Source organism: Coregonus clupeaformis, chromosome 5 (genome assembly GCF_020615455.1).
Source record: "Coregonus clupeaformis isolate EN_2021a chromosome 5, ASM2061545v1, whole genome shotgun sequence".
NCBI classification, from domain to species: Eukaryota; Metazoa; Chordata; class Actinopteri; order Salmoniformes; family Salmonidae; genus Coregonus; species Coregonus clupeaformis.
Window position 1 is genome coordinate 27647762 of NC_059196.1, and position 19192 is coordinate 27666953.

The 19192-nt window shown below is 45.3% G+C and overlaps 1 protein-coding gene across 1 annotated transcript in view; it reads left to right on the forward strand.

The window, feature by feature from the left end:
* Window positions 1-19192, forward strand: part of LOC121566924 (tumor necrosis factor receptor superfamily member 19L) — a 35477-nt gene that overhangs the window by 13991 nt on the left and 2294 nt on the right. Inside the window, exons 2-8 of the mRNA XM_045211525.1 lie at window positions 4371-4445; window positions 4620-4712; window positions 8184-8368; window positions 9098-9147; window positions 9274-9540; window positions 14049-14129; window positions 14817-14895. Of these exons, the coding sequence (XP_045067460.1) occupies window positions 4404-4445; window positions 4620-4712; window positions 8184-8368; window positions 9098-9147; window positions 9274-9540; window positions 14049-14129; window positions 14817-14895 (797 nt within the window). The 5' untranslated portion in view covers window positions 4371-4403. The remainder of the gene's footprint in view (window positions 1-4370; window positions 4446-4619; window positions 4713-8183; window positions 8369-9097; window positions 9148-9273; window positions 9541-14048; window positions 14130-14816; window positions 14896-19192) is intronic.

A 19192-nucleotide genomic window follows, 5' to 3' on the forward strand; every position in this document is an offset into this window, starting at 1 on the left:
ACAGCTTCTTAAGGCAGTGTGGCATTATGCCTGGCCAACGACCTGTAATTAGCCTACATCCAGCCTTTATAGCCTTTTAACGAAGGGTCTAAAAATAAAGCCCTATCGGCAGGGAGGCTAATGTAAGCCTGTCTGTCAATCTCTCCTCTATATCCTTCTCTCTCTCTATCCATCTTTCCCTCTCTCGCTTCCCCTCAGTTTGGAGAGGTAACCCATCTCATCGTTTTTGTGTTTTTCCAAGTGGTGGTTTTTAAATTCTCAGTTTCTCATTCTCCCTGTCCCTGAAATGATTCTCTGGAACCCTGTCATTTGACACAACGGCCATGTTTAGGTTTAGGTTCTCTGCCCAAAATCAGAAACTCATTACATGTTTTGTATGTGCTTGTGTGTACTAAGAGACCGGTTGGCGTTGGCTCGGAGGCATGAGTCTGCAGAGGTTGTTTCTGGAAGAGCTTGGGGTTGTTCCTGTTGCTGGCAGTGTGTAATGCTACCACAGCTCTCCTCTCAGAGGAAAGGATGGGGATGCTTTCCAGACCTGTGTTAAGTTATTTAACAGCCGAGACGCACACACACTCCACTGCCCTGTAAATACCATGTACTGTAAATATCCAACTGTTTAGTAGGTCTGTGTAGAGAAGATGTACTGTAAATATCCAACTGTTTAGTAGGTCTGTGTAGAGCAGATGTACTGTAAATATCCAACTGTTTAGTAGGTCTGTGTAGAGAAGATGTACTGTAAATATCCAACTGTTTAGTAGGTCTGTGTAGAGCAGATGTACTGTAAATATCCAACTGTTTAGTAGGTCTGTAGAGCAGATGTACTGTAAATATCCAACTGTTTAGTAGGTCTGTGTAGAGCAGATGTACTGTAAATATTAAAATGTTTAGTAGGTCTGTGTGCGGAGCAGTAGGGGATAGCGTACAAAGACATACATCATTCAAATCACCAGGTGTGCGTGTGTGTGTTTAAGGTGAGCCCAGGACTGGACATTGTGATGTTGCCCCCAGACCACACAGCAAAACATGTTAGTTAGTGTCAGCGGTCATAACCAACACTTTACCCTGCCTAATCACTGTGTGTGTGTCTATGCGTGCTTGTATGTGTGTGTGTATGGGTGAGCTGAGGGCGGTGGAGAGCGTATAGGGGCAGGGCCTGTGGGTCTGTAGGCAGAAAGGGGTGTGGCTGTGGTGAGAGGGACAGTATAAGTGATGCCAGTTACTCAGTCACAGGCACAGGTACACTGCAGCCAGCCTAGCCTAAGAGAGAGAATACTAAGTGTGTGTGTGTGTGTGTGTGTCACTCTGAGTGCTCTGTAGGACTAGGCAGTGTAAGTGTGTGCACGTTCCCTTTGCCTGTATCACGGACTACACTGCCACACTGAGAGAGAACAGTGTGTGTGTGGTAGAAAGAGAGGGAACCAAACAGTATATGTATCTCCCTGACTCAGCATTCTATCAGCATCCATAGCATCCTCAGTCTGTTGCTAGGGCAACTGAGTCCAAGTCCACTGCCAGTCTTGGGTGAGTTTGCCTCTCTCTCTCTCTCTCTCTCTCTCTCTCTCTCTCTCTCTCTCTCTCTCTCTCTCTCTCTCTCTTTCTCTTTCTCTCTTTCTCTTTCTCTTTCTCTCTCTCTTTCTCTCTTTCTCCCTCTCGCTCCTCCGTTTAGAACTCTGTGTGTTTAGTCAGGAAGGCAGTTTTATTGACGACAGACAGGAGAGGAATCCTCTGAAAGTTAATTGTTCCTTTATTTAGCTGCTGGACAACGTTACACTTTGTCTCAGTGGGACGGCACAGAGAAGGAGGGAGGGAGGGAGGGAGGGAGGGAGGGAGGCAGGGAGAGAGCGTTGCAGAGAGAGGGAAGGAGGGAATGGGGTATTTGAAGTCGGGAGAGTTAAACGGCTCACTCTCTTTTCCATTGAAACATCAATCCTGATGTCTAGTTTAAAGCCTATTTATGCTTGATCATATGTGGTTGGATGCTCCGTATGGAGGGTCTGACGCATTTGTGGACCCTCCGGAGCCACGCAGAGGCCAAATTGAGCTTCATATCACATCGCTGTGTGCCTCCCAAATTGTTTAACAATGCGGAGGGCTCCGTATAGCTCTTCATTAACATGATTGGTTGACGGTAGGTGGGGGCGGGAGGTCTTGTATAGACACAAACTCACTTCCTTGACAACCTCCTCCACAACAGCTCTATTCAACAGCTCTGTGCTGCTCCACAAAGCGCAAAAAGTATGAATGCCCTGACTTCTGCAGAGGCCGTATCACCGTAAATGCTGCACGGCCAACGCAGACGTTGGATTGACCTTGCAGAGCCTTTTACATTTGGGTTGGATCAGCCTCTGAATGAAATATAGTTGGAGCTGGCAGATTCAGGTTACCTAAGGTTCTAAAGACTTGTTATTGTAGTGTTATGACTGCTTAGATGGATGTCATTTTCCCATTTGACTCGAGTTCTAGATACAACATGTTACTGGTATTGTGGTGATGGTGTAATATGCACCTCTCTTACAGAAGACTAGTCATTCATAATCTATTAGTCATTTGAGATTCATAGAGATTCACAGAGCTTACCTGTAGGTTTTGTCATTAAAGTGTAGCTCAGTTGGTAGAGCAACGCCAGGGTAGTGGGTTTGATTCCCGGGACCACCCGTTCATAAAATGTATGCATGCATGACTGTAAGTCACTTTGGATAAAAGCGTCTGTTAAATGGCAAATATTATTATTTATTGTTTTGGCACTGTTTAGTGTGTGTGTGTGTTTGTGTAGGGCGGCACGTAGCCTAGCGGTTAAGAGCGTTGGGCCAGTAACCAAAAGGTCGCTGGTTCGAATCCCCAAGCCGACTATGTGAAAAATCTGTCGATGCAAGGCACTTAACCCTAATTGCTCCTGGAAGTCGCTCTGGATAAGAGTGTCTGCTAAATGACTAAAATGTGTGTGTGTGAGAGATAATTGCATTCCTAGCAGGTCTCTAGATCTACTCTTTGGTCTAGTGTGAAGGAAATGATCTGCGCACTGTCACAGTTCTGACCTTTCACTGTCACAGTTCTGACCTTTCACTGTCACAGTTCTGCCTTTCACTGTCACAGTTCTGACCTTTCACTGTCACATTTCTGCCTTTCACTGTCACAGTTCTGCCTTTCACTGTCACAGTTCTGACCTTTCACTGTCACAGTTCTGCCTTTCACTGTCACAGTTCTGCCTTTCACTGTCACAGTTCTGCCTTTCACTGTCACAGTTCTGACCTTTCACTGTCACAGTTCTGCCTTTCACTGTCACAGTTCTGACCTTTCACTGTCACAGTTCTGCCTTTCACTGTCACAGTTCTGACCTTTCACTGTCACAGTTCTGACCTTTCACTGTCACAGTTCTGCCTTTCACTGTCACAGTTCTGCCTTTCACTGTCACAGTTCTGCCTTTCACTGTCACAGTTCTGCCTTTCACTGTCACAGTTCTGACCTTTCACTGTCACAGTTCTGCCTTTCACTGTCACAGTTCTGACCTTTCACCGTCACCGTTCTGCCTTTCACCGTCACAGTTCTGACCTTTCACTGTCACAGTTCTGCCTTTCACTGTCACAGTTCTGACCTTTCACTGTCACAGTTCTGACCTTTCACTGTCACAGTTCTGCCTTTCACTGTCACAGTTCTGCCTTTCACTGTCACAGTTCTGCCTTTCACTGTGTGTCCTGGGGGTGTTATTTGTTTTAGTCCTTCAGCTGGCCAGAGGATATGTAGACAGGTTGGTGTGTGTGTGTTTGTGCATGCGTGCACGTCTAGAAGCAAGGGTATGATGTGAGGATGTGAGTGGTAGTTACTTAATGGGTTTGCGGTAACATGACTGTGATATACAGTGCATTCGGAAAGTGTTCTGTCAGAGTGACCATCGGGTTCTTGGTCACCTGCAAAAATGTCTAAAAACCTCTTTTCACTTTGTCATTATGGGGTATTGTGTGTAGATTGCTGAGGGAAATGTTTTATTTGATCAATTTTAGAATAAGGCTGTAACATAACAAAATGTGGGGAAAGTCAAGGGGTCTGAATACTTTCCGAAAGGCACTGTAATTATATGATTTATTCTTAGAAACCTCAATGCCCAAACTATCTATCTTTGGCTCTGCTGTCACCTCAGAATACCCTGTGTGTCACTGTCTGACCTGTGTCCACTGTCCATGAACACTGGCTGTTCATGTTGGGTTGTCACGGTAATGATTCAGGAGTGTGTCATGTTGGGTTGTCACGGTAATGAATAATGCTGTAGTCAGAGATCTTTTATCTCTTCAGGCAAAACCAAACCTTTTGATTATGCATTCGATTTCCTCCCAGACTATAGCTCACCTGTTGTCCCATGATTCTCTCTGTTCTAGATCATATGTTCATAGAAGAATATCTGGAAGAAGATGAGGAACCACCTTTGCTGCTCAGCTTTTGTCCTTCTCACAGTACGTATCGTTGTGTGTGTGTGTGTGTGTGTGTGTGTGTGTGTGTGTGTGTGTGTGTGTGTGTGTGTGTGTGTGTGTGTGTGTGTGCGTGTGCGTGTGCGTGTGCGTGTGCGTGTGCGTGTGCGTGCGTGCATGTCTAATTATTTGTGTCACTGATCTGTGTGTGTATTCCAGGTGTTTGGCTCTGGAGGGACTGTAGCCGTGCAGTGTCGGTTGGGGGAGGGGTGTGTGTGTCTGGAGTGCCCCAGTGGCCAGGAGCCAATCAAGGTTGGACATAAGATCCCTAACTCACCTCTCATTACCCTGTCATCCTAACTCACCTCTCATTACCCTGTCATCCTTGTGGTCCTCTGTAGCTCAGCTGGTAGAGCACGGCGCTTGTAACGCCAAGGTAGTGGGTTCGATCCCCGGGACCACCCATACACAAAAAAAAATGTATGCACGCATGACTGTAAGTCGCTTTGGATAAAAGCGTCTGCTAAATGGCATATTATTATTATTATTATTATTATATCCTAACTCACCTCTCATTACCCTGTCATCCTAACTCACCTCTCATTACCCTGTCATCCTAACTCACCTCTCATTACCCTGTCATCCTAACTCACCTCTCATTACCCTGTCATCCTAACTCCCCTCTCATTACCCTGTCATCATAACTCACCTCTCATTACCATGTCATCATAACTCACCTCTCATTACCATGTCATCCTAACTCACCTCTCATTACCCTGTCATCATAACTCACCTCTCATTACCATGTCATCCTAACTCACCTCTCATTACCATGTCATCCTAACTCACCTCTCATTACCATGTCATCCTAACTCACCTCTCATTACCCTGTCATCCTAACTCACCTCTCATTACCCTGTCATCCTAACTCACCTCTCAACACCCTGTCATCCTAACTCACCTCTCAACACCCTGTCATCATAACTCACCTCTCATTACCCTGTCATCCTAACTCACCTCTCATTACCATGTCATCCTAACTCACCTCTCATTACCCTGTCATCCTAACTCACCTCTCATTACCATGTCATCCTAACTCCCCTCTCATTACCCTGTCATCATAACTCACCTCTCATTACCATGTCATCCTAACTCACCTCTCATTACCATGTCATCCTAACTCACCTCTCATTACCATGTCATCCTAACTCACCTCTCATTACCCTGTCATCCTAACTCACCTCTCATTACCCTGTCATCCTAACTCACCTCTCATTACCCTGTCATCCTAACTCACCTCTCATTACCCTGTCATCCTAACTCCCCTCTCATTACCCTGTCATCATAACTCACCTCTCATTACCATGTCATCATAACTCCCCTCTCATTACCCTGTCATCCTAACTCACCTCTCATTACCCTGTCATCATAACTCACCTCTCATTACCATGTCATCATAACTCACCTCTCATTACCCTGTCATCCTAACTCACCTCTCATTACCCTGTCATCCTAACTCACCTCTCATTACCCTGTCATCCTAACTCCCCTCTCATTACCCTGTCATCATAACTCACCTCTCATTACCATGTCATCCTAACTCACCTCTCATTACCCTGTCATCCTAACTCACCTCTCATTACCCTGTCATCCTAACTCCCCTCTCATTACCATGTCATCCTAACTCACCTCTCAACACCCTGTCATCCTAACTCACCTCTCAACACCCTGTCATCCTAACTCACCTCTCAACACCCTGTCATCCTAACTCACCTCTCAACACCCTGTCATCCTAACTCACCTCTCAACACCCTGTCATCCTAACTCCCCTCTCATTACCCTGTCATCCTAACTCACCTTTCATTACCATGTCATCCTAACTCACCTCTCAACACCCTGTCATCCTAACTCACCTCTCAACACCCTGTCATCCTAACTCACCTCTCAACACCCTGTCATCCTAACTCCCCTCTCATTACCCTGTCATCCTAACTCACCTTTCATTACCATGTCATCCTAACTCACCTCTCAACACCCTGTCATCCTAACTCACCTCTCAACACCCTGTCATCCTAACTCACCTCTCAACACCCTGTCATCCTAACTCACCTCTCAACACCCTGTCATCCTAACTCACCTCTCATTACCCTGTCATCCTAACTCACCTCTCATCACCCTGTCATCCTAACTCACCTCTCATTACCCTGTCATCCTAACTCACCTCTCAACACCCTGTCATCCTAACTCACCTCTCAACACCCTGTCATCCTAACTCACCTCTCAACACCCTGTCATCCTAACTCACCTCTCAACACCCTGTCATCCTAACTCACCTCTCAACACCCTGTCATCCTAACTCACCTCTCATTACCCTGTCATCCTAACTCACCTCTCAACACCCTGTCATCCTAACTCACCTCTCAACACCCTGTCATCCTAACTCACCTCTCAACACCCTGTCATCCTAACTCACCTCTCAACACCCTGTCATCCTAACTCACCTCTCAACACCCTGTCATCCTAACTCACCTCTCATTACCCTGTCATCCTAACTCACCTCTCATTACCCTGTCATCCTAACTCACCTCTCAACACCCTGTCATCCTAACTCACCTCTCAACACCCTGTCATCCTAACTCACCTCTCATTACCCTGTCATCCTAACTCACCTCTCATTACCCTGTCATCCTAACTCACCTCTCATTACCCTGTCATCCTAACTCACCTCTCAACACCCTGTCATCCTAACTCACCTCTCAACACCCTGTCATCCTAACTCACCTCTCATTACCCTGTCATCCTAACTCACCTCTCATTACCCTGTCATCCTAACTCACCTCTCATTACCCTGTCATCCTAACTCACCTCTCATTACCCTGTCATCATAACTCACCTCTCATTACCATGTCATCCTAACTCACCTCTCAACACCCTGTCATCCTAACTCACCTCTCATTACCCTGTCATCCTAACTCACCTCTCAACACCCTGTCATCCTAACTCACCTCTCAACACCCTGTCATCCTAAATGTCTTCTTATAACTTATTTGTCACTATACAGGCCACACCCCTCTCTTCCACTCCATTACCACCAACGATCCCTCTGTCAACAGAGGCTACCTCGATCTCTCTCCTCTTTCTCCTCTCTCTACATGGAAGTCATGTGGACCACCCCACTAGGAACAGACGTCAATTCAATGTCTACTCCACATTGGTTCAACGTAATTTCGTTGAGATGACGGTGAAACAACTTTGATTCAACCAGTGTGTTCCCAGTGGGTCTGCTCTTATTTTAGATACGACTAATATGCAGATGTAGGATCTTAATTTGATCACTCTTTTGTTGCTGAGAATTTTCCTGCAGCCTGGAAGTACAGATGAGCTTTGTGATTTACATAAATTCACAGAAAACCCACGTTAACACACGGTTATATTGACAGTATTCCACTTTTCATGTAGCCTACTTTTGTCCAGCTAATAGCCTAACCACCGATGAAGCAACATTATGGACTAAACGTTGAAATCCTGTTGCTACAGGATTGTTTTGCTACGACAGTACTGATCTGTCTGTCTGTCTGTCTGTCTTTCTGTCTAATTTCTGTGCACATTTTCATATGAAACCCAAAAATAATTAATGTATCTTAGTTCCTGCCCAGAACGGCAGTGTTAGTTATTTTGGAACGTCTTATTGAACACAGAACCCTATGTGACTGTAGTGTATGTGTGTAATTACAGTGGTTCATGTACTCTGTTCTGAGATGTGAAGATGTTTTCTCCTGCCAGGCTTGCGGGCAGCTCGAGGGGCCAGGCGAGGCGGTGCACTGTCAGTCTTGTCCAGCGGGCAAGTTTTCGGACACCTATGACTCTGATCAATGCCGCCCACACTCCTCCTGCGGGGTCCTCAACAAAAAGGTTGTGACCTCTGGTACCTCACACTCTGATGCTGTCTGCGGAGACTGTCTGTCTGGGTATGTATCCACATACAACAACAACAAGATTAACAACAGACAAAATGGGGAGACAATAACTACCCTCTCCCTTTGTATCTCAATATTCGCCAAACAAGTCCAACAAGTGCCAACAAGCATGTTTTCTTCATAAAGCACATTCGATACAGGCAAAACTGTTGATTGATTATTCTGCTGTAAAACAATACTGCTACACAATCGTTTCTCTCTGTGTGGCCCTGGCTTTAGTAAACAGGTGTATTACTGCAGTCCTACATCTTGATCTCATCTCCAGAAATAGAAATGGTTGTAAATGTGAGCTTTGTTTGGAAAGTGTGTGAAATAGGATTGGAATGGTTTAGAACTGTTTTGAAAACTCACTAACAGAATCCAAACACACCAGCCCAACTGTAGCACTGAAGTATCCTGACCACTCACTGTATAGCCCGGTTAGCACGTCTCTACCCTCGGACCAGGACCACCCCTCTCTACAGAAATAGACTGTTGACCTTTAAATATGGTCAGTTTATGGTCAGTTGGAAAAGTTTTACTTACTAGGACTGTGATATGTGGTTGTCTCACCTAGCTACCTTAAGATGAATGCACCAATTGTAAGTCTCTCTGGATAAGAGCGTCTGCTAAATGACTAACATGTCAATGTATTATGGGACCATGAAATGAATACACTGCTATGATAACATGGTATTGTTAAGTTGTGATATTAATATGAGCCTGTGTTGGTGCCACCAGGTTCCACCCCACTGCTATGAAGACAGCCACCACCCTGGCCTGTGTGAGAGGTGAGTGTGGACAGAATCAATATCACACCAACAGAAAGTTGAAGTGATTATGTTTCCACTGGTGGAATAATGGTTTTAACAGGGTCATATTCTCTTGCTTTCTCTCTCCCCGCTATCTCTCCCCAGCCCCCCCTGCCCAGTCTACCCTTGTGCGTGCAGTGCGTACGGTGGGTAAGGGTGCGGCGGGCAGTGGTGGCCTGCCGGTGAACGGTACAGCAGTGCGGAGCCCGGAGGAGAAGAGTGCAGAGTATGCAGTGTTCGCCCTGGTGCCAATCTTCTGTGTGATGGGACTCCTGGGGATCCTCATCTGTAATATCCTCAAGAAGAAGGGATACCACTGCACTGCTGAGAAGGAGGGAGGAGATGAGGAGAATGCTACACCACAGAAAGAGGGTGAGAGGGAGAGGAGGAAGAAGGGAGAAGGAGGAGGAGGAGGGAGGAGAGAGAGAGAGAGAGAGGAGGAGAGAGAGAGAGAGAGAGAGAGAGAGAGAGAGAGAGAGAGAGAGAGAGAGAGAGAGAGAGAGAGAGAGAGAGAGAGAGAGAGAGAGAGAGAGAGAGAGAGAGAGAGAGAGAGAGAGAGAGAGAGAGAGAGAGAGAGAGAGAGAGAGAGAGAGAGAGAGAGAGAGAGAGAGAGAGAGAGAGAGAGAGAGAGAGAGAGAGAGAGAGAGAGAGATGCACGTATCTGGGCTGTGCCTTTTTAGTTTTTCTCTTGAATAAGTGTTTTCAAGGGTCCTTACAACAATGCATGAACTGATATTTTGGATGACCAGAGGAGACAATGGGGCCCAGTTTTTCAGAATTATCCGGATTCTGGCATCCTTTTTTTTTTGCTATCCAGGATCAGATCGATCTGGCTGTTTTTGAGCCGGTTTTTCAGAAAATAATTGGATAAGATCATTCTGATCCAGATACCACAATATCAAGATGAAATAATCCGGATGGATTTTCAGTGCTTTGAACAGACTATTGGTCAGGTTGTGGTACCACTTATACACTGTCATAAGGAAATGGAGATGCGTACTACATGAATAAATATACCTTGATAAAAAATAATGGAGCATGCATATCACTTCTAAGTAAGTAGATGCATTTATTTGACACTTCTCAATATAACAACTGACCACATACCTATACTACAATTTAACATAATGAACCTTTGGTTTTCAGATTTTTTTTAACCTCCTCATTTTAGTTACATTGATATTTATTGGTTGTAGTGCCTTTCACCTTTCTAAATCCACCTTCCAGTGGGATCAAAATACTCCTGAAAAACGCAAAAACTACATACAATCCTGATTAAAGGTCAGATTGGTTTACCAAATCCTTATCCCTATCCGGAGGATCAGAATCTCATTTTTTCAGTTGAGAAAAATCCAAATTCTAACATTTAACCCTATCCGATTGCCAAAATCCGATCAGATATCTTTTGAAAAGCTGGGCCTGGACAGTAAACCTGACTCCTCAGACTCTATTTCAAATCATCTATTTTCAAAGCCTTCCCCAATATGGGTAACCTAGTTTGGATGCATAGAAAGGCACCCAGCTTTACACGTAAGGCGATACACACGGGCATCGCATGTCATGTCACACTCTGGGAAGTAGGTCTCTACAGAACACAAGGAGGTTCCTGAATGAACATACTGATATCTCTCTAACGGCAGAGCAATGTAGGGTAATGTAGGTCCTCTGATACAGACGATAGCTATACCTCTCACAATCACAGGGCAGAAACAAATCCCTTTTTCTTTCAAGCCCTTTCATAGACAGTAGTCATGTTACAATAAGCCATGTATGCATTTCTGTATGGTTGTCAGTCTTTTACATATTGATATGAAAAAAAATGTATGCACTCACTAACTGTACGTCGCTCTGGATAGTGTCTGCTAAATGACTAAAATGTAAAATGTAGAGAGAGTGTGTTGGTGGGAACTAAACATTGTTATAATAACTCTTATGCTTGGGAACAGGACACATTCTATCTCCCTAAAGGTCAGAGGGCAGCTCTCTGAAAATAGAATGCATTCCATATCCTATTGCATGTCTCAGTCTCCAGCTCTTTGTCTGGTGTTGCTAGTAACTCAGTCTCCAGCTCCTTGTCTTGTGTTGCTAGTAACTCAGTCTCCAGCTCCTTGTCTTGTGTTGCTAGTAACTCAGCCTCCATCTCCTTGTCTGGTGTTGCTAGTAACTCAGTCTCCATCTCCTTGTCTTATGTTGCTAGTAACTCAGTCTCCACCTCCTTGTCTGGTGTTGCTAGTAACAGTCTCCAGCTCCTTAATATAATATAATATAATATGCCATTGTCTGATGTTGCTAGTGTCTCAGCCTCCATCTCCTTGTCTGGTGTTGCAAGTAACTCAGTCTCCATCTCCTTGTCTTATGTTGCTAGTAACTCAGTCTCCATCTCCTTGTCTTGTGTTGCTAGTAACTCAGTCTCCAGCTCTTTGTCTGGTGTTGCTAGTAACTCAGTCTCCAGCTCCTTGTCTTGTGTTGCTAGTGTCTCAGCCTCCATCTCCTTGTCTTATGTTGCTAGTAACTCAGTCTCCAGCTCCTTGTCTGGTGTTGCTAGTAACAGTCTCCAGCTCCTTAATATAATATAATATAATATGCCATTGTCTGGTGTTGCTAGTGTCTCAGCCTCCATCTCCTTGTCTGGTGTTGCTAGTAACTCAGTCTCCAGCTCTTTGTCTGGTGTTGCTAGTAACTCAGTCTCCAGCTCCTTGTCTGGTGTTGCTAGTGTCTCAGCCTCCAGCTCCTTGTCTGGTGTTGCTAGTGTCTCAGTCTCCGTCTCCTTGTCTTATGTTGCTAGTAACTCAGTCTCCATCTCCTTGTCTGGTGTTGCTAGTAACAGTCTCCAGCTCCTTAATATAATATAATATAATATGCCATTGTCTGGTGTTGCTAGTGTCTCAGCCTCCATCTCCTTGTCTGGTGTTGCTAGTGTCTCAGCCTCCAGCTCTTTGTCTGGTGTTGCTAGGTACTCAGTCTCCATCTCCTTGTCTGGTGTTGCTAGTGTCTCAGCCTCCATCTCCTTGTCTGGTGTTGTGAAACTGTAGCTGCCCTGTAGCATGGAGAAACACCCTCCCTCTCTCTCGCCCTCCCGTCCTCCTCCTCTCCCTCTCTACGAAGAACAAGACACTATCAGTCTATCTCTCCTTTCCCAGATCAATTATTCAATCATTTATTCTCTCCTTTCCTTTCCTCTGCCTCAGCTTTCCCCCTCCCTGCTCCATCCCTCTGTGTGTTTGGATGTGTTCCAGGTCTCTCATGTCTGTAGGGGTTACTGTTTCGTGCAGCATTGAGGAAAGCTGCTGCAGTGGTGCAGAGACAGAAAAAGAGAGACGGAGAGAGAGCGAGATGGGGGGGGGGGGGTAAAGAGAGGAGGATGGTGTCAAGTAATGGCTAATAGTGAAAAAGAAAGGGAAATATGAAAGATGAAGAGTGGAGAGCGAAGAGCAATGCTGAATGATAGAGGGAATGAGGCAGCGGAGGTTAGAACTCATCCACCTAACATCCCTCCTGTTCATCCATCTCTCACCCCTCTCTGTCTCTGCATCTCTCTCTCTCCCCCCCTCTCTCTCTCCCCGCATTCTCTCTCTCTCTCTCTCTCTCTGTCTCCCCGCTTTCTCTCTCTCTCTCCCCTCTCTCTCTCTCTCTCTCTCTCTCTCTGTCTCCCCGCTTTCTCTCTCTCTCTCTCTCTTATGTAAGTGTATATATATATATATATATAACAGTGCTGTCTGGCAGTGGGCTAGTCCTGAGTGGGCTAAAGAGAAATCTCTTACACCAGCACTTTACTCATCCATCTGTGTGTGGGTGTGTGCATGAGTGCGTGCAACACCGTTTCCTCCGTCAGTTCTCTTTTAAACTCCACTCAAGGGGAACACTCATTTGAGAACATGGGGTTGTACAAGCTCTACAGAATACATATCTGCTAGCATTAGCATTAGCTGGCTGTGGAAGCAGTCTCACAGAGATAGGCCAACTCTGCTGCTGCAGAGATACCGTTGTCCATGGAGACCAAATGTCACCATGGAGACAGAACTATTGTTGTGGCCCACACACACACTCCAGCAAACACAGAGTGCTGAATGGAGCGTGTAGCTGAGTGAGCTATTCTAGTGCCTCCATCTGTTCACCTCTGGCACTATGGGTTGGCGCCGGATGCTACAGAGACATCTATTCTCTGTTGGTTGCTCTCATACATGTCCCACAGCTTTATCAGAGAGGCTGGAGAGAGAGACAGCTTTATCAGAGAGAGAGAGAGAGAGAGAGAGAGAGAGAGAAAGGAGAGAGGGGGAAAAAAAAAAAAAAGAGAGAGAGAGAGAGAGAGAGAGAGAGAGAGAGAGAGAGAGAGAGAGAGAGAGAGAGAGAGAGAGAGAGAGAGAGAGAGAGAGAGAGAGAGAGAGAGAGAGAGAGAGAGAGAGAGAGAGAGAGAGAGAGAGAGAGAATATTTCAGAACTTGGGAGATTTAGCAAGCTTAGTCATCTCTGTTGGTGTGCAACAGCCCTAACGTGTCCTCACATACATAACACTGAAGTTTCACTCAAACACAGATCGCACACCTATTCAAATAGACAAAGACCGTCTTGATGATTTCCTTTGCCTTCTCTTTAATGAGTTGAAAAGTCCTTTTGGTTCAAATCCCTGTGGAATTTTTCCTTATTTATAAACTTCATCCCAGTTCAGTCGCTGTCTGGTTCTCTGGTAGGCTACTTTAAAATGGCCTGGCTTTATCTCTGGGTAGCCATACTAACTAATGTTGAATCTTTCTCTCCCTCCGTCTCCCCTCTCTCTCTCTCTCTCTCTCTCTCGTGTGCTCTTTCTTTCTTTCTCTCTCTCTTTCTCCCTCACTCCCTCTGCGCTCCCTCTCTCTCTCTCCCTCTCTCCCTCTCTCTCTGTAGGTAACGGTTGTCCCTACATCGTAGATGATCCTAATGAAGACACCATCAGTGTTCTGGTGCGCCTCATCACAGAGAAAAAAGGTACCAGTCCCTTTATGATGATGTCACTGTCTCTGATGATGTCACTGCTTCTGCTGATGTCATAGGCCTGAGTCTAAAGCAACCCCTAGCCTCTACCCCTTCTGTGTTGGCGATCTGAAGGTGAAAAAGATAGGTGTAAGCTCTCCTATGCCCATTACCAGGCCAGGTTTAGCCATATTGCTTACTGCTATACAGTCTGTTCAGATCTGCAAACACAGAGAGACATCTCTGCTAATGGGTTTGTGGATTTTGAAACCACTAACTTCATCAATAGAAGATAATAGCCAATTGACTTTGAGTGCGGACATCACACTGATTTGATTTCATCCACTGCCAATAAGATCTTCCCTAAGGAATCCCCATTTGTGTGTGTGTGTGTGTGTGTGTGTGTGTGTGTGTGTGTGTGTGTGTGTGTGTGTGTGTGTGTGTCTGTGTGTGTCTGTGTGTGGGTGGGTCTGTGGGTGGGTGGGTGGGTCTGTGGGTGGGTGGGTGGGTGGGTGGGTGGGTGGGTGGGTGTGTGTGTGTGTGTGTGTGTGTGTGTGTCTGTGGGTGGGTGGGTGGGTGGGTGGGTGGGTGGGTCTGTGTGTGTGTGTGTGGGTGGGTGGGTGGGTGTGCATCCAATCACTCATCCAGTTATGTGTGTAGTAATGAAAGGCAGTATTTCCTGAAGTGCTGAATGTGTTGTAGAGAATGCTGCTGCCCTGGAGGAGCTGCTGCTGGAGTATGAGAGTAAACAGATGGCCATCAGCAAAGCCTCCTCAATCAAGTGAGAACCCTGCCTCGTATATATATAATACACGCATAGACATACATACCTTAAACAGAGTTCTGCTTGGTCATACTGGGTGAAAGCAATGACTGTACACAGTGCCTTCAGAAAGTATGCATACCCCTTGACTTATTCCACATGTTGTTGTGTTACAGCCTGAATTCAAAATGGATAACATTTATTTTTTTCTCACCCATCTACACACAATACCCAATAATGACGAAGTGAAAACATGTTTTTAGAATTTTTTGCAAATTAAATACAGAAATAATTAATTGACATAAGTATTCACACCCCTTGGCAGTGACTACTACAGCTGTGAGTCTTTCTGGGTAAGTCTCTAAGAGATTTCCACACCTGGATTGTGCAACATTTGGCAATTATTATTTTCTAAATTCATCAAGCTCTGTCATATTGGTTGTTGATCATTGCTAGACAACCATTTTCAGGTCTTGACATAGATTGTCAAGCAGATTTAAGTCAAACTGTAACTCGGCCACTCGGGAACATTCACTGTCTTCTTGCTAACCAACTCCAGTGTAGCTTTGGCCTTGTGTTTTAGGTTATTATCCTGCTGAAAGGGGAATTTATCTCCCAGTGTCTGGTGGAAAGCAGACTGAACCAAGTTTTCATCTAGGATTGTGCTTAGCTCCATTCCTTTCTTTTTTATCATGAAAAACTCCCCAGTCCTTAACGATTACAAACATACCCATAACATGATGCAACCACCAATATGCTTGAACATATGGAGAGTGGTACTCAGTAATGTGTTGTATTGGATTTGCCCCAAACATAGCACTTTGTATTCAGGACAAACATTTATTGCTTAGCTATTTTTTTTGCAGTATTACTTTAGTGCCTTGTTGCAAATAGGATGCATGTTTTGGAATATTTGTATTCTGTACAGGCTTTCTTCTTTTCATTCTGTTATTTAGGTTAGTATTGTGGAGTAACTACAATGTTGTTGAGCCATCCTCAGTTTTCTCCTATCACAGCCATTAAACTCTGTAACAGTTTTAAAGTAACCATTGGCCTCATGGTGAAATCCCTGAGAGGTTTCCTTCCTCTCCGGCAACTGAGTTAGGAAGGACGCCTGTATCTTTGTAGTGACTGGGTGTATTGATACACCATCCAAAGTCTAATTAATAACTTCACCATGCTCAAAGGGATGTTCAATGTCTGTTTTTTTTACCCATCTACCAATAGGTGTTCTTCTTTGCCAGGCATTGGAAAACCTCCCTGGTCTTTGTGGTTTAATCTGTGTTTCAAATTCACTGCTCAACTGAGGGACATTACATATAATTATAATGTGGGGTACAGAGATGAGGTAGTCATTCAAAAATCATGTTAAACACTATTATTGCACACAGAATGAGTCCATGCAACTTATTATGTGACTTGTAAAGCAAATCTTTAGTCCTGAACTTATTTAGGCTTGCCATAAGAAAGGGGTTGAATACCACTTTGACATTGTGGGTATTGTGTGTAAGCCAGTGACAAAAAAATCTAAATTTAATCAATTTTTTATTCAGGCTGTAACACAACAAAAATGTATTCATACATAGTATTCATTTATTATATCTGTGTCCATATTGTCCATGAGGTTCTAGTAGATAGACCATAATGGTTAAAGAGAAAATAGCCTAATTAATTAATCAATTACCTCAACTGCCACCAGTTTGACGCCAAAACATTGACAGCAAATATATTTAGTGTAAAAAATATATAAAGGATATTTCATGCTGAAACCCTCATATTAAACACCAGTGTTATTCACTAAGTTGATGGTTTATATTTAGTATGTTTTACAGCTTTGTCATTCTATTTTATTTTATTTTAAAATCATCTTACTTAATTATTTCATATTTTACATGTGATAAGGCCACATAGAGGACCAGAGACTATTAGACACCTGTGATAATCTGAAGGACCCAAAAGGGCCACTAGATGTTTTGTGATAGATTACGTCAAATCCTCGAAAGATACCAAAATTCTGGTAGCTTACTGGTAAACTTAGAAAGTTTCCAGTAATATACCCTCCCGTTGAAACCCTATGTGAAGACTCAATAGTGCATCTAAGCCAAATGAAGTCGGTTAAGATGGCGTCTCATGAAGACATGCCATGCACAGTTTGAGCTACTCCAGGAAGTGATGTTGCAGGCTAGCTCAGTGCTGCCCCCTCTCATTGAGTAACTCTAGTTAAAGGCCGACCGCAGGCTGCCATTAATCAGGGGTGTCAAACTCATTCCATGGAGGGCCTAATGTCTGCTGGTTTTTGGTTTTTCCTTTCAATTAAGACCTAGACAACCAGTTGTGGAGAGTTCCTTACTAATCGGTGACCTTAATTCATCAATCAAGTACAAGGGAGGAGCGAAGACACTCGGCCCTCCGTGGAATGAGTTTGACACCTGTGAACTAAATGATCCTTATAATAATAATAAAATAATAATAATAATAATATGCCATTTAGCAGACGCTTTTATCCAAAGCGACTTACAGTCATGTGTGCATACATTTTTGTGTATGGGTGGTCCCGGGGATCGAACCCACTACCCTGGCGTTACAAGCGCCGTGCTCTACCAGCTGAGCTACAGAGGACCACGCTGAGCTACAGAGGACCATAGCTTATTCTGTGTGCGATTTTAAAATAATTGGTTCAAGGACATACATCTGGTGTATTAGAAGCAATTATCGGTACCATGATTGTCTTCAAAACAGGTTTTTAGAGCACTGGTCACAGCACAGGGTATAGAGCACTGGTCACAGCACAGGGTATAGAGCACTGGTCACAGCACAGGGTATAGAGTATTGGTCACAGCACAGGGTATAGAGCACTGGTCACAGTACAGGGTATAGAGCACTGGTCACAGCACAGGGTATAGAGCACTAGTCACAGCACAGGGTATAGAGCACTGGTCACAGCACAGGGTATAGAGCACTGGTCACAGCACAGAGTATACAGCACAGGGTATACAGCACAGGGTATAGAGCACTGGTCACAGCACAGGGTATAGAGCACTGGTCACAGCACAGGGTATAGAGCACTGGTCACAGCACAGGGTATAGAGCACTGGTCACAGCACAGGGTATACAGCACAGGGTATACAGCACAGGGTATACAGCACAGGGTATAGAGCACTGGTCACAGCACAGGGTATAGAGCACTGGTCACAGCACAGGGTATAGAGCACTGGTCACAGCACAGGGTATAGAGCACTGGTCACAGCACAGGGTATAGAGCACTGGTCACAGCACAGGGTATAGAGCACTGGTCACAGCACAGGGTATAGAGCACTGGTTACAGCACTGGGATATAAGGTACAGCTAAATGAAAAGCCCTATAGATTATGTCTGTATGTCAAATGTTCTGCTGTCTGTGGCACTGCCTGTCAGCTTGCGTTCTGGAAAGCTCTACATACTCACACACACACACACACACACACACACACAAGCATTATGCACACACACGCACGAACACACAAACACACGCATGCATATGCGCTCACCAACACACATGCCTTTTCTGTGGTCCAGGGGTAACCGGAGGTGGTGGGGGTCGTTGGGGTCAGAGCAGCAGCACGGGACCCTCTCACACAATGGAACAATAGGCAGCTCTGCACTGAGGGGTTTCATAAAGGCAGGGATGGGAGGGGCCGCTTGGACACTGGGCATTTTAATAAAGGGAGGGCTCTGTCCGTTGCTAGGCATTTTACTGGTAGGCTAGGGGCTTCAGTAGGCTAGGGGCTTCAGTAGGCTAGGGGCTTCAGTAGGCTAGGGGCTTCAGTAGGCTAGTGGCTTCAGTAGGCTAGGGGCTTCAGTAGGCTAGGGGCTTCAGTAGGCTAGTGGCTTCAGTAGGCTAGGGGCTTCAGTAGGCTAGGGGCTTCAGTAGGCTAGGGGCTTCAGTAGGCTAGTGGCTTCAGTAGGCTAGTGGCTTCCAGTAGGCTAGGGGCTTCAGTAGGCTAGTGGCTTCAGTAGGCTAGTGGGCCAGGGCTTCAGTAGGCTAGGGGCTTCAGTAGGCTAGGGGCTTCAGTAGGCTAGGGGCTTCAGTAGGCTAGGGGCTTCAGTAGGCTAGGGGCTTCAGTAGGCTAGGGGCTTCAGTAGGCTAGGGGCTTCAGTAGGCTAGGGGCTTCAGTAGGCTAGGGGCTTCAGTAGGCTAGGGGCTTCAGTAGGCTAGGGGCTTCAGTAGGCTAGGGGCTTCAGTAGGCTAGGGGCTTCAGTAGGCTAGTGGCTTCAGTAGGCTAGTGGCTTCAGTAGGCTAGGGGCTTCAGTAGGCTAGGGGCTTCAGTAGGCTAGG